This window comes from Momordica charantia, assembly GCF_013281855.1.
Source record: "Momordica charantia cultivar OHB3-1 chromosome 11 unlocalized genomic scaffold, Mcharantia_2.0 BLBB01000011.1, whole genome shotgun sequence".
Taxonomy (NCBI): Eukaryota; Viridiplantae; Streptophyta; class Magnoliopsida; order Cucurbitales; family Cucurbitaceae; genus Momordica; species Momordica charantia.
Window position 1 is genome coordinate 9,773,534 of NW_028275159.1, and position 24,647 is coordinate 9,798,180.

Here is a 24,647-nt window from a genome sequence, read left to right on the forward strand (position 1 = left end):
AAAATATAGAAAAAGCTATTGTTTTTTAACGGGAGAGGTTCAAACAACTTGCAATTTCTCAATTATGTGAACATCATCCTCGGCCTCCAACGCAACATAGCCTGTCGACAGGTAGCCTTGAAGATGGTCGAAGAGAGCCGACTTGTCGACACTCTCTTGGTGATACGATTTGCAGACGAAATACAACACAATTCCCGCCACAAGCCTGATCCAAACGATCACCAAAAACGACAACAACCAGATAATCCCCAAAATACCCTTGCCCACCACTCCCGTCGGCGCCCCCGACCGAACCACCATACGATTAAACACGTTAACCGTTCCCAAAGTCAAACTCAGCGACAGCACAAGAATCACAGCCGCCGCCATCTTCCCCTTAAGCAGCGCCCTGCTTCTGGCCATGGCGCTGAACCCACACGACGAGGTTTCCAAAGCCGAAACGACACTCGACAGTTGCCAGATTATCGCCAAATACCAGAACGCAGCAAAGTAAAACGTGACGAAGAAGAAAAGAAATATTGCACTGCCGATCTTGAACGCAACGTCGTTTTCTCCATGTATTGAGAGAACGATGAATCGGATTGAGAAGATGGAAGAAAAGGCAATGACGTTGAAGGCGACGAGAGCTGCGAGAATGCAGAGGAATGTGAGGAGGAGCCGCTTCCAGAGCTTGGGAACGGCACGGATAACGTCTTGAAAGAGACGTCACGTGCTGCGTAGATGGAGGCGACGGTGTAGACGGTGGCGGAGGTGGAGAGGAGGGAGAAGGCGGCGGAGAAGATGGAGAAAGCGATGTAAAAGAGGGAGTAATGGATTCTTTCTGAGATTACGAGGTCGGATTGTTTGAGGTATAAGGGTGTGAATTTTTGTGTGTGGTGTAGAATTTGTTGGTTGTGGGTGATGTTTCGAATCCATAAATTGGATATTTCTAATTTGGCTAATGTTAAGAGAGAAAGGGGAAGAACGAAGGTGAGAGTGATTTTGGTGAACATCTTTCTCCATTTGTGAATCAATTTGATGGTTTCTTGGAAAATTTCCAAGATTCCCCAAAATTGCATTTTTTCTAGTTCTAGTTCTACCTCCTTTTTTTTTTGGCTTAGGTGGATGAAATGCGAAGATTGAAGAACTTGTGAAAATAGAAGGGAGATTTATAGCTACAAAATTTTGGTAAGGTTTAAAAAAAAATAAAACACTTTTAATTTGACCCATTTGAGCTAAATGATTCTAAGTTTAGTTGACTAATGATAAAATGACTTGGCAATGAAATTGTTTACGGACTTCATTAAATTGGTAAAATATATATTATTTTAGTGATATTTTGTTGGTAAGTGTTAAGGATCTCACATTGAACAGAAAAAAAGACATTTATAATAGACATGAGCTTCTGATATTATCAAAACTAATTGGTTTTGAGATGGAACCCATGAATATGGTATCAGAGCCCAAAACGCTCAAATGAGTAACCGATTCAAAAATAATATCTAGCCAAGATCGACCAGCTAAAAGAACCACAATTTGAAGGGGACATGTTAAAGATTCCACATTGAAAAGAAAATGGATCTTACGTAGGTTTATAATAGACATGAGCTACTTCTCTCAAAGTCAATATGAGCGGTTGCAGTAGAGGCCGGAGACGATGAGCTCAAAAAGAACTATTAAACTAGTATGTTTTGTCTTAATTAGTTAACAGTCAAAGTAACTTAAAGGACACCACTTAAAACGTTTTTTTTTTCTTTTTTTTAATTTCAGGTACTAAAAGTATTTTTCTTTTAAAAACTTTAGAGACATAACAGGTACGAATTTTAAACTTCAAAGATCAACCGTACATCTTGCCTTTATTATTATTATAAATTTTTAAGACTGATTCAAAAACTAGTGGACCTGAACAAAATGATCAAGAACTAGTAAACCCTTCTAATTATTGACTTGTAAACTTGTTCGTTGTTTGTTATAAAATAAATAAATAAATGATATATTGTAAATTAATTAGGCTGTGTCAATTGAACCATAGTCAGTAGATTATAATTTATTTATTTATGTGTAATGAAACTCTAATTAAACTGAGAAATCATGTCAAAAAAAAAAAATGAGAAATGAATTTTTGGATTAAGACAACTTTTTTTTAGTACAATAAAAGACAATTAATCCTTTTCAAAAAAATAAAAAATAAAAAATAAAAAAACAATTAATTGCTAAATAATATAATACCATTTTTTTTTGACTTCATTTAAGCTCGAAATTATGTCACTTCCTAAACACTCTTGAGAAAAACTGTATAATAGAAAGAAAGAAAAAAAAAAACCTTCTGTGTTCTTTCTTTCTTTCTTTCTTTTTTTAGTTATGGTCAAAATTATGAGTAATTCTTTTTTTAGTAGAATATGTGAGGGTGCCTCTTTTTAACTCTTAAATTGTGGTATTAGAACGTTATGTTATATTCTAAATCAATTTTATTTTCTCTTAATGTAGAAGGTATTTAAATTATAAAATCTTGATGAAATTATTTATTCATCTTTCATATTTCCAAAAGTGACCTTCATAAAAATGATAAGTTTGGAATAAGTATTTAGTTTATAATTAATTTGTTGATGTAATAGTTCTAAGATGAGTAATTAAAATGACAGACATTCAACAAATTTTGCGTGGTTGACAAGTTCAAGGTTGCTATAAAAAAAAAAGAAGAAGAAGAAAGACAAGTTCAAGGTTCCATTTTTAATTAATAAGATTAGTCATTATAAATATTTTAAATTATAAATTAATTTTATGAAATTCGAGAAGGTTTCAATTAGTTATGAAGATCTCGTTTGATAATCCTTTCACTTTTAGTTTTGAGTATTTGAAAATGTCTCATTTTTAGTTTTGAGCGTTTGAAAATTATGCTGGTTTGCTTACAATTTTTTCCATGTGATTTCACCTCTCTTAAAAACACACTTTAATTTTTAGCCAAAATTTAAAAACAAAAACAAGGGGTCGAAAACTATTTTTTTAGTTTTCAAAATTTAGCTTAAGTTTTGATAACACCTCTAAAATTTAGATAGTTAAACAAAGAAAATACAGGCAAAAATACAAATTTAATTTTTGAAAATAGAAAATCAAAACCAAAATAGTCATCAAAGTTTGATTCTAATAAATCTCTTTTTCTTGATATAATTACAAAACCCATAACGAAAAATGGACAAGCAAATATGAGAGCAAACTGCAACTGAATCACAAGTAAAGGAGAATGCTATTATACGTTAAGGAATGATAATTATTATGTTTATGCTTTTTTATTTTAAAAAATTAAACTGATAAATTGTACTACATTATTTTTTTTATCAACATGGACCTAGTTCAGCGGTAATTAACATGTACTCCTTCCCTTGTGATCGGAGGTTCGATCCTCATATCCCTAAATTGTTGTACTAAAAACTGTACTACTTTCAACTATTTTTTTCTATAGATCTATTTTAATCTAATCCAAATTTTGAAAATTAAAGTAGTTTTCAATTCATAAGCTGAAGTAGAATAAATCTTAAAATTTAACATCAAAATAGAATTTAAACTTTACATGTGTCCTTATATATAATTTAATTATTTGAATAAGAGATATTTTTTTAAAGCAACAAATATGGAGTCGAGGAATTAAACCTTCGACAATAGTGGAAGGAGGTGTCCTTTTAACTCCTAAACTATACTAAAAATAATGTTCATATTGGATGTTTTTATTTAATTGTAAAAGTAATTTTGACATGGTCAATTATAGAGATAAACTATACATATATATTTTTTTAATTTTGTCATTTAAATTTGAGCATATTTTATTAATAGAGGAATCAATTTCTTTTTTAAAGTTTTAAAAATATAATTTGGGTTGAGAAGATCATCTAACTAAATAGAGGTCTTAGAGGTCTCGTACTAATGTGATCGTAGTTCAACTTGTTAAGGCACTTATTTTAACTTAAAAATAGTGAATTCTAACCCAATCTCATATGTTGTATTAAAAAAGAAAAAAAAAAAGAGAAATTTCATAGATAAATGACCATTGTCATATTCTATTTTAACTTTTCTAAATTAACTAATTGATTAACTTTTGTTTTATTATTTGTATATTGTATATGGGGTGGAGATTCAACCATAACCTTTTGTTCAGGATTATATGCCTAATCAATGAATTTATATAATAATTAATTGATTTAATTAATTAAACTTTACCAACTCTTCCTTAAAGTGTTATTTCTAACTTTCTAAATCAACCCAAATTAAGAGTTAACAATTTATGCCATAAATTGGTGATAGTTTATTGATGCATATATAAATTTTTTTTATTTTATTTATATATGGAGTAGGAATTCGAAAATCTAACATTTTGGTCGAGATACTTACTATAGTCAATTAAACTATGTTCAAGATAACTATTGATGCATAAACGGATAATTTAGATATAAAAAAATTAAGATCATGATGCAAAAATGGAACATAAAAAATTTCTCATCTATCCTATCTTTTAAACAAATAATTTTTTTAGAATATTACAATTAAAATGAAATAGCCGCGTGAGGATTCTAGCTCATGACCCGTAAAAATACACAAAGTCATGTTTTAAAATAATTTTTATAGAAAAAAGGGTATATATTAGAACCATTCAACCAAAATTAGTTTCGTGAGAAATTTACAACTTATTAGAGTGGAAGTTATTTGAATATCCCTAACTTAAATACTTATAGGGACATTGCAGGTTTCACCTTCAGTGGCCCATTAGGAAATAAATTCAAAGAAAGTAGGCAAAAATTAAAATGACAAATATAGCCAAATTGTATCTAAATTGATTGAGTAAACCAATCATTAATTAATACTATTATATAATTTACTTTTCTTAATAAAAGTCCTTTTTTCAAATAATAATAATAACAATAATGATAAAACTATTGATTTACTGACATTAAATTCTGGCTTCTTAATTATATATATAACTTATTCACAAACTAGCTTGTATTATTTATAAACATTATATTATTTTTTATCCTCTTTGCCTGGTAAATATCACCAATTAATATTGCTAATTTGTTATGATGATTGTGCTTGAAATAGCAACAGGCGAGTATATCAACTAGTTAATTTTATTTATTTATCATTTTTGCTACGGTTGAAATTTTCGAAGCTCCCTTTCAACTCATGTTTTAAATATTCATCGATACGTCGAATTTTCATCGACAGATTCATGTTTCTATAAGTTCGACATTGATATGAGGGGTAAATCAACATTTCCATCACAGTAGAAGAAAATCGACAAAATATATATGAAAAATATCAACAAACTATCACTAATATATATATATATATATATATATATATATATATATAATATTAATATTAATTATTTTTAACTAATTTAGAAATAGGAAAATCTTTATTTGTTAATTTTAATATTTTTAGGATTTTTTAATTTTTCTAACTTTTATAGAAATATCCATCGACATCGACATTTTCGTCGATATTTCCATAAAATTGAGATCTCAACGTTTTCATCGACATTGACATTTAAAATCTTGGTTGAACTATATTTATAGGTGGGTCAATATTAACTAATCGTTATTGACTAGATATTTTATTGTAATATATTAGCTTCCCAATTTTTGTTAATTAATTATTAATAATAGATATTTTATCATAACATATTAGCGAGAATCATTTATAACTAATTTTTTGAAACAAATATTTATTACTCCATTATATATTGACAAAAATTTTCAATTAATTTTAACTTTCCAATTTCAATTTCATCCGACTCAACCCTAAACTTTAAATAAGAGACGCCAAAACGAGCATAGCTCAGCGGTAATTGACATATACCTGTGAAATAATACCCATTAGTTTACTTTTCTTTTCTTTTTCTTTCTTTTTTTTTCCTAAGATTTTATTGGTTATCTATGAGCATCAAAACTTTTTCAATTTGGAAAAATTAATTATTTTGGTTATGTTAGATACTTTAATATAATTTATTTATGAGCTATTTTCAAGTGTAGTTTTGAAAAGCATGTAGTAATTTCATCATTTATTCAAATGTAGGGTTGAATTTTATGAAGTTAAAAGTTTAAGGTTAAATTTATGTAAAGCTGTACATATGAGTATAAATTAAATTTGTTCAAATTTCTTATTATCCTGAAATTATTTGTGATTAATATTATATTATCTCTTATTATTGTTGATGATGAATTCACTTGCTATCATTTTTATGTAATAAATCAAATGTCTGGATGATAAATCTCTTATTATAGGATCACTCTGCTGCAGAATGTAACAGTTATTGTACTAAAGTTTGGATGATAAATCTCTTATTATTGTTTATGCTCTCATTTCTCGTTTCTTATTTTCTTCGGGTAGTGTCTCAATGCTGCGATGTGACAAGGCTTTAAATACTTCCTTTTCGTTTTAGGTTTTGTTTTTAAGTGTTGTTGCACAAACCTTTGAGTGGCGAGTTATGTTGAGGCACAAAAAAAGAGGGACAACATAAGTGTTTTGGCAGAGAGACAGAGACAAGATCCCGGAGTTGTAGTGCGCATCGTCAGAACCAATTCTTGTAGCCCTAGATCGGATGCTCGCTTGAGCATATTTTGGACTCTAATACCATATCAATATTTCATGAGATTCCTTTTCAAAACCAATTAACCATCAGAGGGGTAACTCATGTCTTATTATAAACCTTTATTAAGATCTCTTATCTTTTCAATGTGGGATCCTTACACTAAATACTTATGTTTCTCTAAAATAAAAAATGAGCAACATAAAACAAGAAACAAGAACATGATAAAAAAATCCTATTGACCTACAAACCTATAAGCTACAATTATTTGAATTAATTAAATAATTTAGATTCTATATCAATTTTAGTTGGAGGCCACGTCAACCACCTCAAAAATAGTGAGTTCGAATCTCAAATCTTGTCATATTAAAAGAAGAAAAAACCTCAAATTGATGGATATGTGTTCATCCCATATCATAAATCTTATTCAAAAAAGATGTTACATAGTTTATTACAAATAAAGCACCAATAAACCCATGAATAGTGGAAGAGGTTCAAATTAAACAACTTGCAATTTCTCAACTTGAACATAATCCTCAACATTCAACGGAACATATTCCGCCGACAGATACCCTTTAAGATGGTCGGAGAGAGCCGACGTGTCGACACTCTCCTGATGATGCGATTTGCAGACGAAATATAACACAGTTTCCGCCACAAGGTTGACCAAAACCACCAACAGAAACGACAGCACCCAAATAATCCCGAAAATACCCCTCCCCACCAATCCCGCCGGCGCCGCCATACGATTAAACACAGAGTCAACCACTCCAAAACACAAGCTCAACGACAGAAAAAGAACCGTCGCCACCACCATCTTCCCTTTCAGCAGCGCCTTGGCTCTGGCCATGGCTCTGAACCCGCTCGACGACTCTTCCAAAACGGAAACGACATTCGCCATTTTCCATATCATCACCAAGTACCATAACGCCGTCATGTATAAGATGGTGAAGACGGCAACAATCATTGCACTGCCGATTCCGAAGCTGAATTCGCTCGGTTCGTAGATTACGAGAGCGATGATCGTGAGGAAAGTGATGATAAAAGCGGCAAAGAAGTTGAAGATCAAGATAGCGGCTATGAAGCAAAGGAAGGTGAGGAGAAGCCGCTTCCATGCCCTGGGGACGGCGGCGATCACGTGCTTGAATGAGATGTCAGGTGCTGCGCTGTAGATGGAGGCGACGGCGTAGATGACGGCGGAGGTGGCGAGGAGGGAGAAGGTGGTGGAGAAGATGAAGTAAGCGATGCTGATGAGGTAGTAATGGATTCTATCGGAGGATACGAGGTGGGATAGTTTAAGGAATTGGGGGGTGGATTTTTGGGTGTTGTTTAAGAATTGTTGGTCGTGGGTGATCTTTGTGATGAAGAAATTGGATATTTCGGAATAGGCTAAGACTAAGAGAGAGAGAGGAAGAATGAAGGCGAGAGTGATTTGGGCGAAGATTTTTTTCCATTTGTGGATTAATTTGCCGGTTTCTTGAAAAATTCCACAGATTCCAAGAACTTGCATCTTTTGGAGTTCTACATCCATGGTTTTTCTTTTTTTGGGTTAGGAGAGAAAATGGGATGAAATAATGGAAGTGAAGATGAAGAACTTGAAGAAATAGAAGGAAGATTTATAACTACAAATTATTTGGACTTTTGTCCCTCTTTGAAGGTTCATTATTATTCCACAAAAGGATTTGATTAAAAGACTAATTGATATTTGGAAAAAAAGGACAAGTTGTGGACCTTTCTAATCGTTGACTTATAAATTCATTAATTAGGTTAGGTCAATGAAAGAACACGTTGGCTCGTAAATTTGCACAAGACACTTCAACAAGCAAAATTATCTCCTACTCGAATACACATTAAACATTGTTTGGAAGGGAAATAGTCGTAACACGTGGAAGACATTAATTCGTCCAGAGCCGAATAATTCAAATTGACAGCTCCACCTCGGACCTACCGAGGTGAGAGACTTAGTCACTTAAATTCATTTCCATACTTGTTGAATGGTTCAACCTGCTCGGGTTCGACTGAAGTAGCCCGAGAGGTTTGATCTGCAAAACGACAAGAGTAACCGCTGGTCATGAGATCTGTCAGACCCGTACTTATAAATAGAGGGCCTCATTCTTACCGCAGGTATCGAATTTCTTCTCGAACTTCTTATTAAGAACGAATAGCTTACTGATTTGAGCGTCGAAGTTTTTGCCCTCTTGTGCAGGTTAGTCCGTGCCCTCTTGTGCAGGTTAGTTCCAAGAGGTTCGAGATTCCTAGTTTCCGAGTTCGATTTTGACTAGGTCAAACCTTGTGCAAGTTCTTACATAAACAAAGATGATTAATACTACCAATAAATCTAAAAGCTTAAATGGATGAATTAGGATAAATTTAATACATTTATGTGTATCTAACAACAACAACAAATTAACATTTGCTATTCTTGTTCACTTGGGAAATCTAAAGTTTATCTCTTGAAGATGGATGTTGTTATGGGTGAAATTATAATACTAAGTTCTCCAATCAGATCAAACCCAACACGACAAGGTCGAGCTAGTACACTCGAACCAACTTGAGGACACTCTCTTTGTATAAATAAGAGCAGAGATCTAGAACGCAAGGTATGTTCTAGCTAGACAACTCTACGTTCTTTGCTACTCTCAATTAAATTTTTTATCTGATTTTGACATTAGAATCTGTTAGACTTAGCACCATTCTGGCGTATAGATATCTTGTGTGTGGAAGTATTCATTAGAAAATTTGACATTGGAGTTCGGATTCAAATAATCCTACCTAATGTATTTAAAGATTCCACATTGAAAATAAAATGAACGTTATAAAGGTTTATAATAAACATGGAGTACTCCTTTCATATCAATTGGTCTTGAGATAGAACTCCATGAATATTGATATGATATCTGAGCTATAAACTCAAACCGAAGACGTGTTAAGAATTCCACGTTAGAAAGAAAATGAACATTATAAAATTTTATTTTACGTTTTTACAAAATATAATGATTCATTCAACAAACTTTCGGGTGGTTGACAGGTTCAATGTTCCATTTTTAATTGATAAGACGAGTCTATATATATATATATATATAGATTTAATTTATAAACTTAAAATTTTTAATTATGTTCTTAGAAAATAATCATGTTGGTCAACTGTGACATACTAGTTAATTTGATTTTTCTGTGGGTGACAATTCTAACATGACAATAGATGATTCGAAGAAATAAAAAATTTAGATAAAATTATAATGGTCTAAAATGTATTCTATAGACCCACCCCACGATTTTTTATTTTCTATTTGACCAAATTCACTTTATTTTACTGTGTTCACATGCTCTTATTCCTGTTGTGTTAAAAAATCATCAAATGTTTAAAACCCTAGAAAAAAATCTAATTTTTGTCCATTTTTGTCCATTCCACTACGAGTAGGTATCCTTTGAATCTTGGAATTTCGAAATGAACACTTTTAATTCAAATCATTTTAAATGATTAATTATTTTTAGTTGACTAATATTAAAATGAAATGGTATTTAAATTGCTACGGAGTAAAATATATTAATTTAATAATATATTTTTGAAAGATGGGACTTCTCGCCTTTTCTTTCTGCTTTGTTTTTCTTTTCAAAGCTTGCTAGAGGGCGTAGGGGGGATAATTTGTAATAAAAAAAAAAACAAGTTGAATCATTTACATTTCAAAAGAATATTATCAAATTAATATATTTGGTCTAATCACAAATTTAAAATGCTGCTTAGGGAGACAACTATTTCTCAAATTTTAAATATAAAAAGTGTCAATTTTAAAACTTCAAGAACCATTACCGTTACCATTATCGTTGAGCTAAGGTCTTGGTAATCGAAAATGTATTTTTTCCCGGATTTAATTTAAATTTTAAAATTTTATAGTCAGATTTTATCATCAAAGGATAATTTTTTTTAATTTAATAAATATGTTTGCTTAAGATCATGCATTTTGAATTTTACAGAGAGACAAATTTACATTCGAGCCAAAGGAGTAGAAGCACAATATATCAATTGTTGCGGGCGAGGGAGTTTTCCAAAACTTGCGAGTTAGGACTTAAAAAATCAAGGTTAAAGAGTCTATTGGTGACATTTTTATCTCTTATTTGTATTTCTTCAAAATTAAAATTGGCTGACGTATGTAGATTTAAGAATGATAAATAATATTATTTCTATTTATGTTTTTGAACACTACAAAATTCTAGACATTCAGCGACGAAAAATTTTCGTCACTGAAGCCTCAATTTCGTCTTTGATGGATTTCAGTGACGAAACGTTTACGTCACTGAAGCCTAAATTTCGTTGCTGACGGATTTTAGTGATGAAACGTTTACGTTGTTAGTTTTGTCGCTGATTCCGTGTCGCTGAACGGTTTCAGCGACGAGACCACGTTTTTGTCGCTTTATTAGCGACGAAATGGGGGCGACGAAACGTATTTCGTCGTTTGTGTTTCGTCACCTTTTTTATTGGCAGGCGACGAAAACATTTTGTTGCTTTTTTTTTTTTGGCAGGCGACGAAATCGCTTTTTGTTTCTTTTTTTTTTTGTATTAATAATATTATTTCATTGTTTCTTTGTTTCCTAATTTCAATCCTAAATTTCCACGATTTTCATACAAACATTTTAATGTTCTGAATTCTCATACGAAATTTGCTGAATATACTTTTTCCATAATAATAAAATTTGACCTTAAAATTTTTTGCTAAATTTAACAAATATAGCAAATATCACTGAACAATTGTATCATTCATAACATTGCAAGTGTGTAAAAATAAAACTCATTATAAAATTAGAGTACAAAAGAAAAATAACGTCAAGCATCTAACTAAATTCACACAAATAATCCTCTCCAACGTCCAACATCAATCCTGCAGAAAGAATTGTATCAATTAGTTTTGTAGTATAAGTATAGAAGTAGACACGAATAAATAAAATCAAACCAATAAACTAAACTAACTAACATGATAGTAAAACTAACTAACATGATAGTAACACAACAACCAAATGCATAATAAATACCAAATCCATCCAATGTCACAAACCTGTCCCTTTTTGTTACAATACCAAACACATAAACTTATAACCCAATGTCACAAATTCATCCAATGTCACAATACCAAACACCCCCCCCCCCCCCCCCGCGTCACGAACGTCTCCGCTCCAACCAAATGTTCTAAAACAGAGCTCCAGATAAACTCAGACATATTCCAAAGGTAAAATATATTCCAAAGAAAGTCAGATATACTCAATACATACACATATCTTCTTCTCCTAAAAATTACACGAGATCAACCATTTAAATTACAACACTTATTAAATAAACTCATTTACTCTCCAACCAAACGTTTCAAAACAGAGCTCCAGATAAACTCACATACTCCGAAGGTAAAATATATTCCAAAGAAAATCAGACATACTCAATATATACGTAAATCATATCATACTCCAGACAAACATAATCTAGAAGATATACTCTCAAAACATTCGTAAAGTTTTAACACTTGAGCACATAACCATAAACATCAAGAAACTAATTTCACGACATACCTTACTATTCAATGAACTTCCTCCCCTCGAAAGAAACATTTGGTGCATTTCGAGAAGTTTCCTGTTAAACTCCTGGCTTTGGGCCTCCAATACTTTTTGTATTTGTTATTGGGTGGCCATTTGTTGGTCTTCGTTCTCCTTTAATTGAGATGTCAATTCTTCCTCATGCTTCTGAATACGAGCCTCTAATGACTCAACATATTCATCAGAGTATTTTGATGATGATCCTGGGTTTCGGTCCATATCCCATTCCTATTATATAGTTCGATCTTCTCCCAAGGACCGTCTCCATTATTTCTTCTTCTGTTTTTTCGTCTCCTTGAGAAGCATGATTCGCCTTTAAGGTAATCATTTCTTCCTACAAAAAATAAATGTGTCGTTAAGAGCTTTAAGATATATCTATCTTACATCAATACTTTAAGTCTGTCAAAATTAAACAAATACTTACATATGAATTCCTCGCTTACTCGTTAATCCAACATTTTTCCTCCGAATAATGCATATTGAAGAATATATGAATGAGACTTAAATATGTCCCATCTTCTTTTCTCTATTCAAAAAGATTGTTAAGTTGTAGTAAAAATAGTAAGAACCTAAAATCTAAAGTAGCATACAATTCAAATAAATTATTTGATTCATACCGAATCTTCTCGATGACACTGAAATGGTTTTGGTTCACCTCGATGATTGAACCTCAATTTACTACTTGCCATCTTATTTTTGGCAGATTTTTCCTACAAAATTACATATTTAGTTAAGAAACGATACTTATAAAATGATAACAAAGAATTAAGATCATATAGTAGTTACCTTCCATGCAGGAAATTCTAATCTATCACATAATATGTTCCAGTCTTCTTGTTTTATGTCTTTATACGGCTTTTGACGAGCATGTGCTTGATCACGTGACTTTTTGTAATGACGATGTAGTTTCGCTCGATAGTCTTTGAATCGAGTTCCAATCTCGTATAAAATATATCTATGCACATGTGGCTGAGATATAACGACAACAAACTTCTCCTACAAAATGTAGTCATTAAAACCAGTTAACAACATATTCAATTATTAGTGGTCAATAAATACAACATAAGAAAAAATGGTTACCAGTAACATCTGAATGATTTCATTAGTCTTTAGGACCGTTATCTCTTTTTTCTTTGCACGCTTCACATCAATATAGTTGCGTGCCAAATAGCCTACCTCGCTGTTAAACGAAGCTGACCCAGGTCCAACTGGTCTACTTTGTTGGTCCGTCCATTCGAGCTTGATTTTTCCAAAAAAAAAAATATATGTAAAGTATATTTTTATGAGACAATGAAAGGGGGAGAAAAGAATAGATAGAAAGCAAAGCATGACCCAACTTTATACAATTGTTGCAAATTTTTTTATGTTTGTATTGCCATCATCTACTCATTCCAACAAAAAAAAATATGTAAAAAAAAGCCACTAATATAAATGAAAAGCAAACTTCAAATAAATCAACCGGTGAAATTGACCATTGAATAAATGTTTCAAAATCCCCTAATCTGAATTAAAAAATATATATATCTTAGTGTCAACCTAATCAAGACCTTTGTTTATTGAATCCGTCTAATCTGAACCGATTTTCTTTTTTTTTTTTTGTTTTTAAACAATTCTTTCAACAAACATTTAAATAAAAGGTAAAAATTATAACACCGCTCAGTATAATTGAGTGAAATTAAAAGTTTACGATCAAAATTGACACCATAAAACCAAATTTTCTTATTAAAAAAGGTTATGAATTTTGGAGTTACACTGAAAGAATATAGTTTGTTTACTGGAAGGTAGATCTAGATTCCACAATGCCAAATACCAATTTCCACGGAAAAAATTAAATTTCCTAGATTTATGACACTGTCAGTGCTCAGATTGTTGAAGATTTCAAGTTAACGGGTTCCAATTTTAACACCCAACAAAATTTCACAAAACAAAACAACATTTCAAAAATTCACTGTAAATATGTTCATATTCTTCAGTTCTGATACAAAGTTTGAAGAAGAACAACAACAAAAAACAGAAGGAAAAAAATACCCTAATCCGATCATGAAAAGTTTGATCTGGGTTTCCCACATCTCGGAGGAAAATTATGAAAAAAAAAGTGTTACCTTAAATATTGGAAGCTGCAAATTCCAGTAGAATCCCACTATACTCGCCCAAATCCTAGTGAGGTAGACTTCTGCAACAAATCAAACTGAAGATCAAATTAGAAAAGAAAGAAAACAACGAAACCCTAGTAATCTCAAATCACAAATTATCACAGGCAAAGCGTTACATCAATCAAGCTTCTCTTCTCAAGTGGGACTCGCGGCAGCGGTAGAGGGAGGAGAAAACGGGAAGAAAGGAGGGGGGGGGGGGGCCTCCCGGCAGCGGTAGAGGGAGAAGAAAACGGGAAAAAAGGGGAGACGAAAGGGAGGGAGACGAAAAATTGGGGCGGCGTGATTTAAGACAAGGGGCTAAGCACCACGACGTCGTTTTGTCAGCGCGTTTTAAGTTAAGCGCTAGAAACGGCATCGTTTAAGAGCGACGAAACGCGTTTTCGTCGTTTTTAAATGAGAAAAAGCCATTTTCGTCGCTTTTAAAAGCGACGATATATATTTTCGTTGCTACATATGTGACGAAATCCGTTTACGTCGCCTTTCATGCATCGAAACAGTTTTCGTCACTTATTTTCGTCGCTGAAAGCTAGAATTGTGTAGTGGAATAAATTATAAACAACAAACAAGAAACTTGTTTTTTGGTTGTTTCCAAAATTTCAATATAATTTTGAAAATGTTTCTAAAAAGATTAGAAACAACACATATAAATAATTTTCAAATACTTGCGTTTGTTAATAAAATTAGAAACAACAAACAACAAGATCTTACAAATCCAAAGTATTGAGTGGTAAAATTGTGAGGTAAATATGAATTAGACTATGATAATCCCAACCTTTCTCCTCAAACTTCTTGGGAGGGAGTGCCAAACTTATTCTCAATTTATTGTAAGAAAAATATAGTTTTTGTTGGGATAATGGAGCCAAAACAGACCCGTGTCCTACGAGGAAAAAGATTTTCAACACTACTACCAATTCCTACAAGGAGTAGGATATTATTGTCTTATAAGGATTATAATATTGTTTTCCTATAAGGATTGAGATATTTGACCTCTTATAAATAGAACTCTTTTTGTTAAGATTTCATTTGTACAGAGTCTAAATAAGAGAGACTTGAGTGGTTGTGGGTAGTGTATGAAAAAAGAGTTTGTATCTCGTGGATTTAGTGAGGGTATTTTCAATTGTGTAATCCTAGGTAGCCATTGTTAGGGTACTTAGAAGCAAGATAGTAGTATTTTGAGTGAGATCTCCCAACTATAGTTGAACCTGCTTTTTTGCAGAAGACCGGACGTAGTCTAAAGATAGGAGCGAACAGTATAATCCCTGTGGTGTTAAGCTTTTCTATCCCTATCTCTTATTCATTTGTTATTGTTACTTACTTATGTGTTGTTAGCCTGTGGAAGGGGAAAATCAAATAGTTCATGTTTGAAGAACTTACAAGACGATTGATTTATCTATTTTTTCCCCAACAATTGGTATCATAGCGTTTGGTATAGAGATCATGAGATTAGCAGAGAAGTCAGGTTTTGAAGGAATCATGAAGTTCGATGGGGCCAATTTCGAATATTGGAAGATGCAGATTAAGGATTACTTGACCTGCAAGAAGTTGAATAAAGCTTTAAAGGAACGACCAGTAGGGATGAAAGATGAAGATTGGTAGAGACGAATTAACAGCCAGTTGCCTTTATCAGATTGTGTTTATCGATGAATGTGGCAAGTCACGTAGCAAACGAAACGACAGCAGTAGATCTTATGAAAGCAAGAATAGGTACGAGAAACCCTCAGCTAATAATAAGGTATATCTCTTAAGAGTGTTCTTTTAACATTCAAATGGAAGAAAATACTATTGTCAATTCTCAGATAAATGAGGTCACAAAATTAATCAATCAATTGACATCAGTTAAGATTACTTTTAGTGACGAAGTGAATGTTATTCAGTTGCTAACATCTTTACCTGAAAGTTGGGAAACGATGAAGACAGCAGTGTCCGATTCATTAGGAGACATATCTTCGAAATTTTTGGAAAGAATCTACTTTCGAACAAGACTGAGTATTGACTGTCGAAAAAGGTAAAGAGAAGGTTGTGTCTGATGACAGGCAGCAGAAGCATAGTAGGAGGGATTGGAAGAGAGATGCTGAATGTTTTCATTGCCACAAAAAATGCCACATCAAGAAAGACTGTAGAATATTGAAAGAGGATCTGAAAAGGTATATGGCAGAGTCAAATGCAGTTGTAGACGATGCCCTCGTCTCTGTTGAAAGCAACACAGAAACAGAAAACCAGTCATCAGAGCGAGTAATAGACAGCGCAGTTCCAGTACACATATCTCTAAATAGAAGATTATTCACATCTTTCAGAAGAGGCAATCACGGCCACGTGAAGATGGGGAATGGAAGACTTTTCAAGACTAAAGGGATTTGAAATATATGATTGAAGACCGATAGTGGGACTGAGTTATTACTGCAAGATGTCAGGTATGTACCCAGTATCATAATGAACCTTATCTCTACAGGTAAGTTGGACGATGATGGTTATTAGAGTGAGTTTGGTGGGAACCAGTGGAAGCTCACCAAAGGATCCAAGTTGGTGGCAATTGACCATAGAAGATCTACAGTTTACACGTTGCAATTGAGTGTTGCCAGAGGATCATTGAAACAGTGGATGCAAGTTACAGATGGTGTCCAAAGAGGTAGGACTGAGCCAACAACAAAGACAACTAGAACAGATCATGAGGATCTGCCATCAATTCAGGAACAATGTCAATTGGTAAGTCAAAGAATGAGAACATGTTCTTTAGGTTGTCTGGGATTATCTCCAGTTATCAGACGAATGGGTGAATTGATGAAGTCGCGTCAGCGAACAGTTGCATCAGAGAAGATGAACTCAGTAGTTGTTGAGGTAAAGACTAGAGCTTCAATTCTGGCAGCAGGCTTGAATACAGTTGTCAAGTCATCAGTGAGAAGTTCTTTCTTCAAGAATCAGTGTTTGAGAACAAAGAAGGAAGCTTCAGATATCGCCACTTAGTTTGAGTGGGAGCACATGGCTGTGTCTCTTGCGTCTGGGAGACAAGACCACGTAGATTGCCCAACCTCAGGGCAAAGACAGATGAGATTGATGATTTCTGACATTTTTTTTTACAAGTTTTTAAACTTGCAGGAGAAGCCTTGAAGATTTTTTCAAGAAGATCAGAAGTTTTTGCAGAAGAAGCTTTGGAGTTTTCCAAGATTATCAGAGACTGCTGTTGCAGTAGGCGGCAAGATCGATGTTTTGTTGGGAGATTGTTGGGATAATGGAGCCAAAACAGATGACCCGTGTCCTATGAGGAAAAGGATTTTCAAACACTACTACTAATTCCTACAAGGAGTATGATATTATTGTCTTATAAGGATTACAATATTATTTTCCTATAAGGATTGAGATATTTGACCTCTTATAAATAGAACCATTTTGTTAAGGTTTCATTTGTACAAAGTCCAAATAAGATAGACTTGAGTAGTTGTGGGAAGTGTATGAAAAAAAGAGTTTGTATCTCGTGGGTTTAGTGAGAGTATTTCCAATTGTGTAATCCTAGGTAGCCATTGTTAGGGTACTTAGAAGCAAGATAGTAATATCTTGAGTGAGATCTCCATTGTAATATCCTCAACTATGCTTTTTGCAGAAGACTGGACGTAGTCCCAAGATAGGGGCGAACCAGTATAGTCCTTATGGTGTTAAGCTTTTCTATCCCTATCTCTTACTCATTTGTTATTGTTACTTACTTATCTGCTGTTAGCCTATGGAAAGGGAAAATCAAATAGTTCTTGTTTGAAGAACAATATTCGATTTATCTATTTTTTCCCAACAATTTTTTTTTCCTTTTTTAACACTCATAGTTTCCTAAACTTGCATCCTAAATGCGTTTTCCTTAAAATTAGGTTTTTTAAACCTCAACTTAAACTCCTAAATTTATTAAGCTAAGGCTTGAGGTGTTTCCCTTATAGGTTTTTGTCTTCTTTTTTTTTCCCATTTTAAGAGATTTAAACCATAAATTCGTCAATAATGGATCGTCTAAATAGTTTAATTTGTTAACAAAAAAAAAAAAAGACCCTATTGTTAGGCTCCTTGGCTACAATTGTTTAGACAATCTTTTGAATTAAATTTTAATTGTTTGAATATCACATTAAAAATTAATTTGAACTATATTTGAATACTAGTTACTACATTTTCAGTTTAGTTCATTTTGGTTTACTCTACTTTCAAAACATCCTTTTTTTTTATCTCATTTCTTTGAATCACAATTTTAAGATGACACTTCAGCTAAATTTCTTGAAATATACTATAAATTTATAATAAAGAGTTTTAATTATATATACAATTTGTGTTAAACTTTGACAAATAAGGACAATAAACTAGACGTTTGAAAAGAACATAAATTAAAATAAACAAAAGTTGAGATAGTGGAAAGTGTATTAACTAAAATGAACTAAGGTGGAAAGTTGATGACCAAAATGATATTTAAACTTAATTTACATTAAAGAAGAAGTCACCCCTTATAAATTTAATTAACCCTTCCGTGTATTCAACGGCCCTTTTGTGTTGACAATTTCTCAATATTGAAAAGATCATCACTTTTTGTTTATTTTACACTTCAAACATGGACTCCCCTTTGTTCTTCTTACCAATTCAACACTTGTCCATTTTGACAACTTCTTTACTCTCTTGTTTCTTCCACTTCAAACAATTGCCTTATTAGCTGTTGTTTCATTCCCCCATCTTCCATTACAAAACAACCTTCATCTTCTCCTTCTTCCATCTTCTTTGACAAAAAACATGTCGTCGATCCTCGAACTCTTCGAAATCTTTCAAGAAACCTACGAGATCATCCGCACATGGAGAAAAATCTTCGCCCAAATCGCGCTCGCCTTGATCCTCCCTTTGACCTTCATCTTCTTGGCTCACATGGAGATTTCAAATCTTCTCTTTGGCAACTTCTTCCACCAGCTCTCGTTCCTACACAAACACGACAATGATCAAGACGTTCACAAATACAACGACATGTCGGGGCTCATTACCCCTAAATGGACCTGCTTTTGGCTCTTCAACATCTCTTACATCGTCTTCCTCTTTGTTTTCTCCCTCCTTGCCACCTCCGCCGCCGTCTACACAGTTGCTTGCATACACATAGGTATGTCTCAATAAATTTTCAAAATTATATATGAATATCGGGCTAAGTACACAGTGTAGTTTTAATTTTAAATTTTATCTCTTACCTTTTAACATTTTTCAATTATATTTTTCTTGTTGATAAACATACATAACATAATATTGAGTGAATTGACAAAAACTTAGAGATGTACTTACTTCTGCTATATATACTGGCTATGTGTTAAAAAGGTAAGAAATTAATTTGAAACGGTCAATATTCATGAGATTTCATCTCAAAATCAATTGACAATGAGAAGAGTAGTCAATATTTATTATAAACCATTGTAAGATCCATTTTCTTTCCAATCTGGGATCCTTAACATGTCGTTTGAGATCGTGGTTCTTTTGACTCATCGATTTTGGCCGGATCCCATTTTTGGACCGGATATTCGTTTGAACGTTTTGAGCTGATACCATGTAAAAATTTGGAAGGTTTTCCATATCCTTTCTCATTGATTGAAAAATTAATCTATACAAAAATGGTCTAATACCCAATTAGGAAACAAAATCACAAAAAGAATATACAACAAATACAATAATAAACCATTATAACCAATAGAATATTATATCTGAAACATTATTTTAAACTATATTGAACAAATTTGAACTATATAAACATTAGCACTAAAACATGTATTTAGTCTAAGCTTAAAATTTTGCTCATATTTAGTCTAAGCTTAAAATTTTGCTCATGCAGGAAAAGAAGTGTCTTTCAAGCTGATCATCAGCGTCGTGCCGAAGGTTTGGAAGCGCCTCATAGTCACATTCCTTTGTGTTTTTGCTTCATTCTTCGTCTTCAATTTGCTAGCAGTCTTTGCTTTCATTTTGCTTCTCTTCATTCTCCTCATACAATACGGGCCTTACGGCGACGTCAATGGCTCAATCTTCGTCGTCTTCTTCCTCCTCTACTTCGTCGGGTTATTATACCTGAGCGTCGTCGTGCAACTGGCGAGTGTCGTCTCCGTTTTGGAAGAGTCGTGCGGGTTCAAGGCAATGGCGAAGAGCAGGTCGCTGCTGAAGGGGAAGATGGTGGTGGCCACAGTCATGTTGTTGCTCATCAATGTCTCTTTGGTGATCATTCAACAGGCCTTTTTGAAGCTGGTTGTTCATGGGGATGGGGTATGGCTTGGGATGGTGGGCAGGGGTATTTTGGGAATAGTGTGCTTGTTCTTGCTGTTGAGTTTCTTCCTGTGGCAGCTTGTGCTGGAGACAGTGTTGTATTTCGTTTGCAAAGAATTCCATCTGGAGAATATCAACAAGTCGGCTCTCTCGAACCATCTCGAGGTTTATTTGTTGAATGAGTATCTCCCTTTGATGGCCAAGAATGTTGAGCTTGAAAAGTTAGAAGAAGTTTGATTTGTTCAAATATTTATGGCTTGGCTTGTTTCTTTCGTCTCTTTTCAAAGATAATTTACTTGGGGATATATAAAGAGTTTGGATTCTATTTCCATATTAGCTACTCTTTCTATTTATATATGAAGAAAGTTCGAGAAAGGAAGACATTTAGAACCTCCTCGTCAACGTTTCTAATTTAATTTAACTAAATTAATATGTCACATTAATTTAATTAAATCATATTTAATTAAATTAAACAACTATATTAGAATCAAATTTTAATATTCATCTCTCTTGTAATAATTTTGAATCCAATTCAAAATTAACTTCACTTTATATTATAATGTATCAACATAAATTAATAGCATCTCATACAATTAATCTTAATTCCCTTTAACTAATTTGAACAATTCAAATTCTTTTCAAGATTATATGTTCTTAACTATCCTTTTCGAGTTAGCAAGGGGACCTAATGGACCTACAGATCGGAAGCTCCAACGATACGAGATTAATTGATTAAACTCATTAACCATATTAATCAACATTCGTTAACTGTCGGTCATTTCACTAAAGACCCACAGTTGCACTCTTCTCAATGTAGAATATTTTACGTCCATGGGTTTTGACCATTAACGGTAAATCAATCATTCACTAGTGTTCATAACCACAGCTTTGTCAAATTACCGTTTTACCCCTGTGTTACATCTTATAACTTAAGTACCGTTGATCCTCTAATAAACAACCCGGTTATGGTCCAACCAATAATCGGAAGTCCTCTCGGGCCAATGAGAGGGTGGGCCCCATGTTCAAGTCCCGGAGTCAGCACTTAAAAGAACACTCATCTATTTACCCTAAAGTCGGAAAAGAGTGAATTCCATCTTGTGTAGTTATATTCTCAGCTCCCCACTTGGTCTCGTCCCCAAAATAGTAGGCATATTGAGTCAGCGACTCGGGCCACTCTCACCCATACAAATCAAAAGACGAGCCCTAATAGGCAGGAGTCCATAACTCTGAGAATTGAGATTGAGTTACTTGGTCATCCTATTGAAATATTAATCTATTAGCTAACGGTGTTATAGCTAAAGATTAATTATTCCACGATCCGGTCTTATACAAACTCATTGTATAGGATACCCCCACTCGCATGTCTCCACACGAGCGACCTGAATCAAGTCATTTGTAACTATAACAAAGTAGGTCGTATCCATAGTGTTGCCAGGATAAGGTACCCAACCTTATCCATATAATATAGACCCTTTAGGTTACTATTGGAACATTATCCACCTGTATATCGAATATTACTGTATATATATACACTGTATGTCAGATATATACGCTGTATATTAAATATATACTGTATATCTGTTATATACTGTTCTAGTTACATGACATAACCTCGAATGTTAGTTTATTGGATTTGGATTAATGCAATTCTATCAATAACAATTTTATTGAATGAATATTTGTTTTATATTTACAAACCACGAGTTTATGGCGTAAAACCCAACAATAGAACCATGGCAGAAGCCAAATAGGTTAGAAACCCAAAGAAGTACCACTGGCCCTGCTGAGAAGTTAAATCTCAAAACCAAAATCTAACAGTAAAAATTAACCGTATAACAATGTCTAAGAGACTTGATTGTAACGAACTACAACAAAAGAGAATGGGGCTATGACAGTCAGTCCATAAAACGACAACCGACAACAACAAAAGGGTATCGACTGGACTTAAGGTATGAAACCATTGGCAAAAGCCAAATATGTTGGAAACCCAAGAGTAAACCCTAGAGTATAAAACCCTGGGCAAAATCCAAATAGGTTAGAAACCTAAGGGGGTACAACTAGCCCAACTAAAAATTAGATCCCAAGGAAAAAACCTCAACAGTTAGAACTAACTGTACGGTAGAGCCCAAGAGATAAATTGACTACAGTCAACTACGACAAAAGGTTATGTGGGTTATGACAAGCCAGCCCATAAAAACGACAACTGACAACGATAAATACTCTCAACACTAAGAGACTCGATGGTGGCCAACTACAACAAAAGAAAATGGGGCTAGGAAAGTCAGCCCAATTAAGACGACAATCAACAGCGACCAAAAAGAGGGATATTCCACAAAAATAGTCAACCCATGAACGACAAAATACTCTCAAAGCGGAACTTTGACAACCTTCAACTTTGAGAGTGGGGCTATTGTTATGGATGAGAAAATCCATATTTTTTACAATCTGATTTCCCTTTATTTAAGGAATTCAAAAGGAGAAGATATATCCTGATGATCTTAGGATTTCCCCTAGATTCAGGAGAATGAAGAAATCCTAATGGCTTAAAGATTTTATCTTATAAATAGAAGGTAAAATACTCATAATGAAGGTACACTACAAATCTCTACTCTTTGCTATGCTCACAACACCCTACACTTTATACTCAACTAGTCTGATTCTGACTTAAGCATCAGAGCCTTTATGGCAAGAGTCACATCGGTCTTTAATGCAATTCTGTTTTGCAGGTCTCGTCGATCCTTTTATTCTTAAAGATTGGTGCGAATTTGGTGGAATCTTAAGAGGTCAAATTTCTGCATTAACAACTAATTCATTTATAAGATAAGTGGCCATGAGGTGTGAGCCCATTTACACTTAATTAACTATAGTTCTTTTTTATCAATGAGACATCCATGATAGTTTAAAAAATAAATATGCAAAATAAGTATTCATTAAATCCATTTAATTAGTGAATCTGAAAATAAAAACAGAATCTGATTGCATAACAAACATGCCGTGAACTTTTATCAATTTAATTTATTTCTTCATGTTTCCTAGGATAGTTGTGTTTCTCATGTTAGGGATCTCACGCTGAAAAAACAATGACCTAACAAAGGTTTATAATAGACATGAACTATTCCTTTCCTTGTCAATTGGTTTGGAAATGAAACTCATGAATATTGATATGGTATCAAAGCAAAAAATCCTTGTTAAGGGACCTAATAAGGATTTATAATAGACATGAGTCCATCCTTGTCTTCTATTTTTTCAGAATACTCTCTATCTTTTGAGATCATTTTCAATTTCTAAGGTGTGTTTGAGAGTGATTTTAACATGGTCACAATCACTTTGGCATCGTTAAATTCACTTCTCTTTCCATTGGTCATGGTTCGACAAATATAAAAATTAATTTTAGGAAAATTTAAAATCACTTTAAATTGATTTTTCAAATATCAGTTGCACTGTGATTTTTGAAAAATAAATTATATTTGAATCTCTTTTCTCAAAATCACTAAGCTAGGGTGTGTTTGGGAGTGATTTTGGTATGAAAAAATCACTTTAATGACAAAAGCACTTCCATTTCCATTGATCACGTTTGACAAATTACAAAATTGATTTTAGGAAAACATAAAATCACTTAAAATTGATTTTTAAGCTATCACTTAGGGTACGTAATGATTTTGGAAAGTCAATTATTCTTAAATTTCCTTTTTCAAAATGACTCTTTCTACCGTCACTCCCAAACACACCATAATTCTACCACTATTCCCAAATACATCCTTATTCTTCTCACCAAATGTAAGACTTGAAATTCTATACTCTTGAAAGTAGGAAGCCTATAAGAAACTAAACTTTGAGGGCATAGTGATGTAAACTTCGTTTAATTTTGAATAAGAAAAAAGAGACACAAAACAGAACAAAGAGAAACCTGATAGATTCACAATAGAATTCTATAAAAAAAAAAGTCTTGGAATGCTTTCAAGTCCCAAATTTTGAATTCTATGGCATTATATAACCCTGCCTCTTCCATTTGAAGTAACATAAAACGAAGTGTATGGTAAAGTTGTAATAACTGGTCAAAAACTATAATTAATTATTCATTCATTTGTCACAACATCTGTATTATTCATAAAATT

General features: G+C 33.1%; 3 protein-coding genes across 5 annotated transcripts; 1 reads left to right on the forward strand and 2 right to left on the reverse strand.

The window, feature by feature from the left end:
* Positions 1-6,948: 6,948 nt before the first annotated feature.
* On the reverse strand, positions 6,949-8,154 carry LOC111021155 (uncharacterized). The gene has a single exon (XM_088120002.1). It carries the CDS (start codon positions 8,088-8,090, stop codon positions 7,059-7,061), a length of 1,032 nt encoding a protein of 343 aa, XP_087976128.1. The 5' UTR covers positions 8,091-8,154; the 3' UTR covers positions 6,949-7,058.
* A 3,063-nt stretch (positions 8,155-11,217) lies between these two features.
* LOC111021138 (uncharacterized) lies at positions 11,218-14,530 on the reverse strand. 3 transcript variants are annotated; one of them, XR_015789086.1, is made up of 8 exons: positions 14,409-14,530; positions 14,242-14,312; positions 13,220-13,378; positions 12,926-13,135; positions 12,757-12,849; positions 12,564-12,665; positions 12,116-12,473; positions 11,218-11,436 (listed from the first exon to the last, which is right to left on the reverse strand). XR_015789086.1 is itself a non-coding variant. In XM_088120303.1 (6 exons), exons 3-6 carry the CDS (start codon positions 13,226-13,228, stop codon positions 12,579-12,581), a joined length of 399 nt encoding a protein of 132 aa, XP_087976429.1. In that variant the 5' UTR covers positions 13,229-13,378; positions 14,242-14,327; positions 14,409-14,530; the 3' UTR covers positions 12,563-12,578. The 3 variants fall into 3 exon arrangements, 1 of the variants encoding a protein (XP_087976429.1); XR_015789085.1 differs by having other exon boundaries at positions 14,242-14,327; XM_088120303.1 differs by lacking the exons at positions 11,218-11,436; positions 12,116-12,473 and having other exon boundaries at positions 12,563-12,665; positions 14,242-14,327.
* A 4,359-nt stretch (positions 14,531-18,889) lies between these two features.
* On the forward strand, positions 18,890-20,804 carry LOC111021137 (uncharacterized). The gene is made up of 2 exons (XM_022297988.2): positions 18,890-19,393; positions 20,111-20,804. Exons 1-2 carry the CDS (start codon positions 19,039-19,041, stop codon positions 20,767-20,769), a joined length of 1,014 nt encoding a protein of 337 aa, XP_022153680.1. The 5' UTR covers positions 18,890-19,038; the 3' UTR covers positions 20,770-20,804.
* The last annotated feature ends 3,843 nt before the right edge of the window (positions 20,805-24,647 follow it).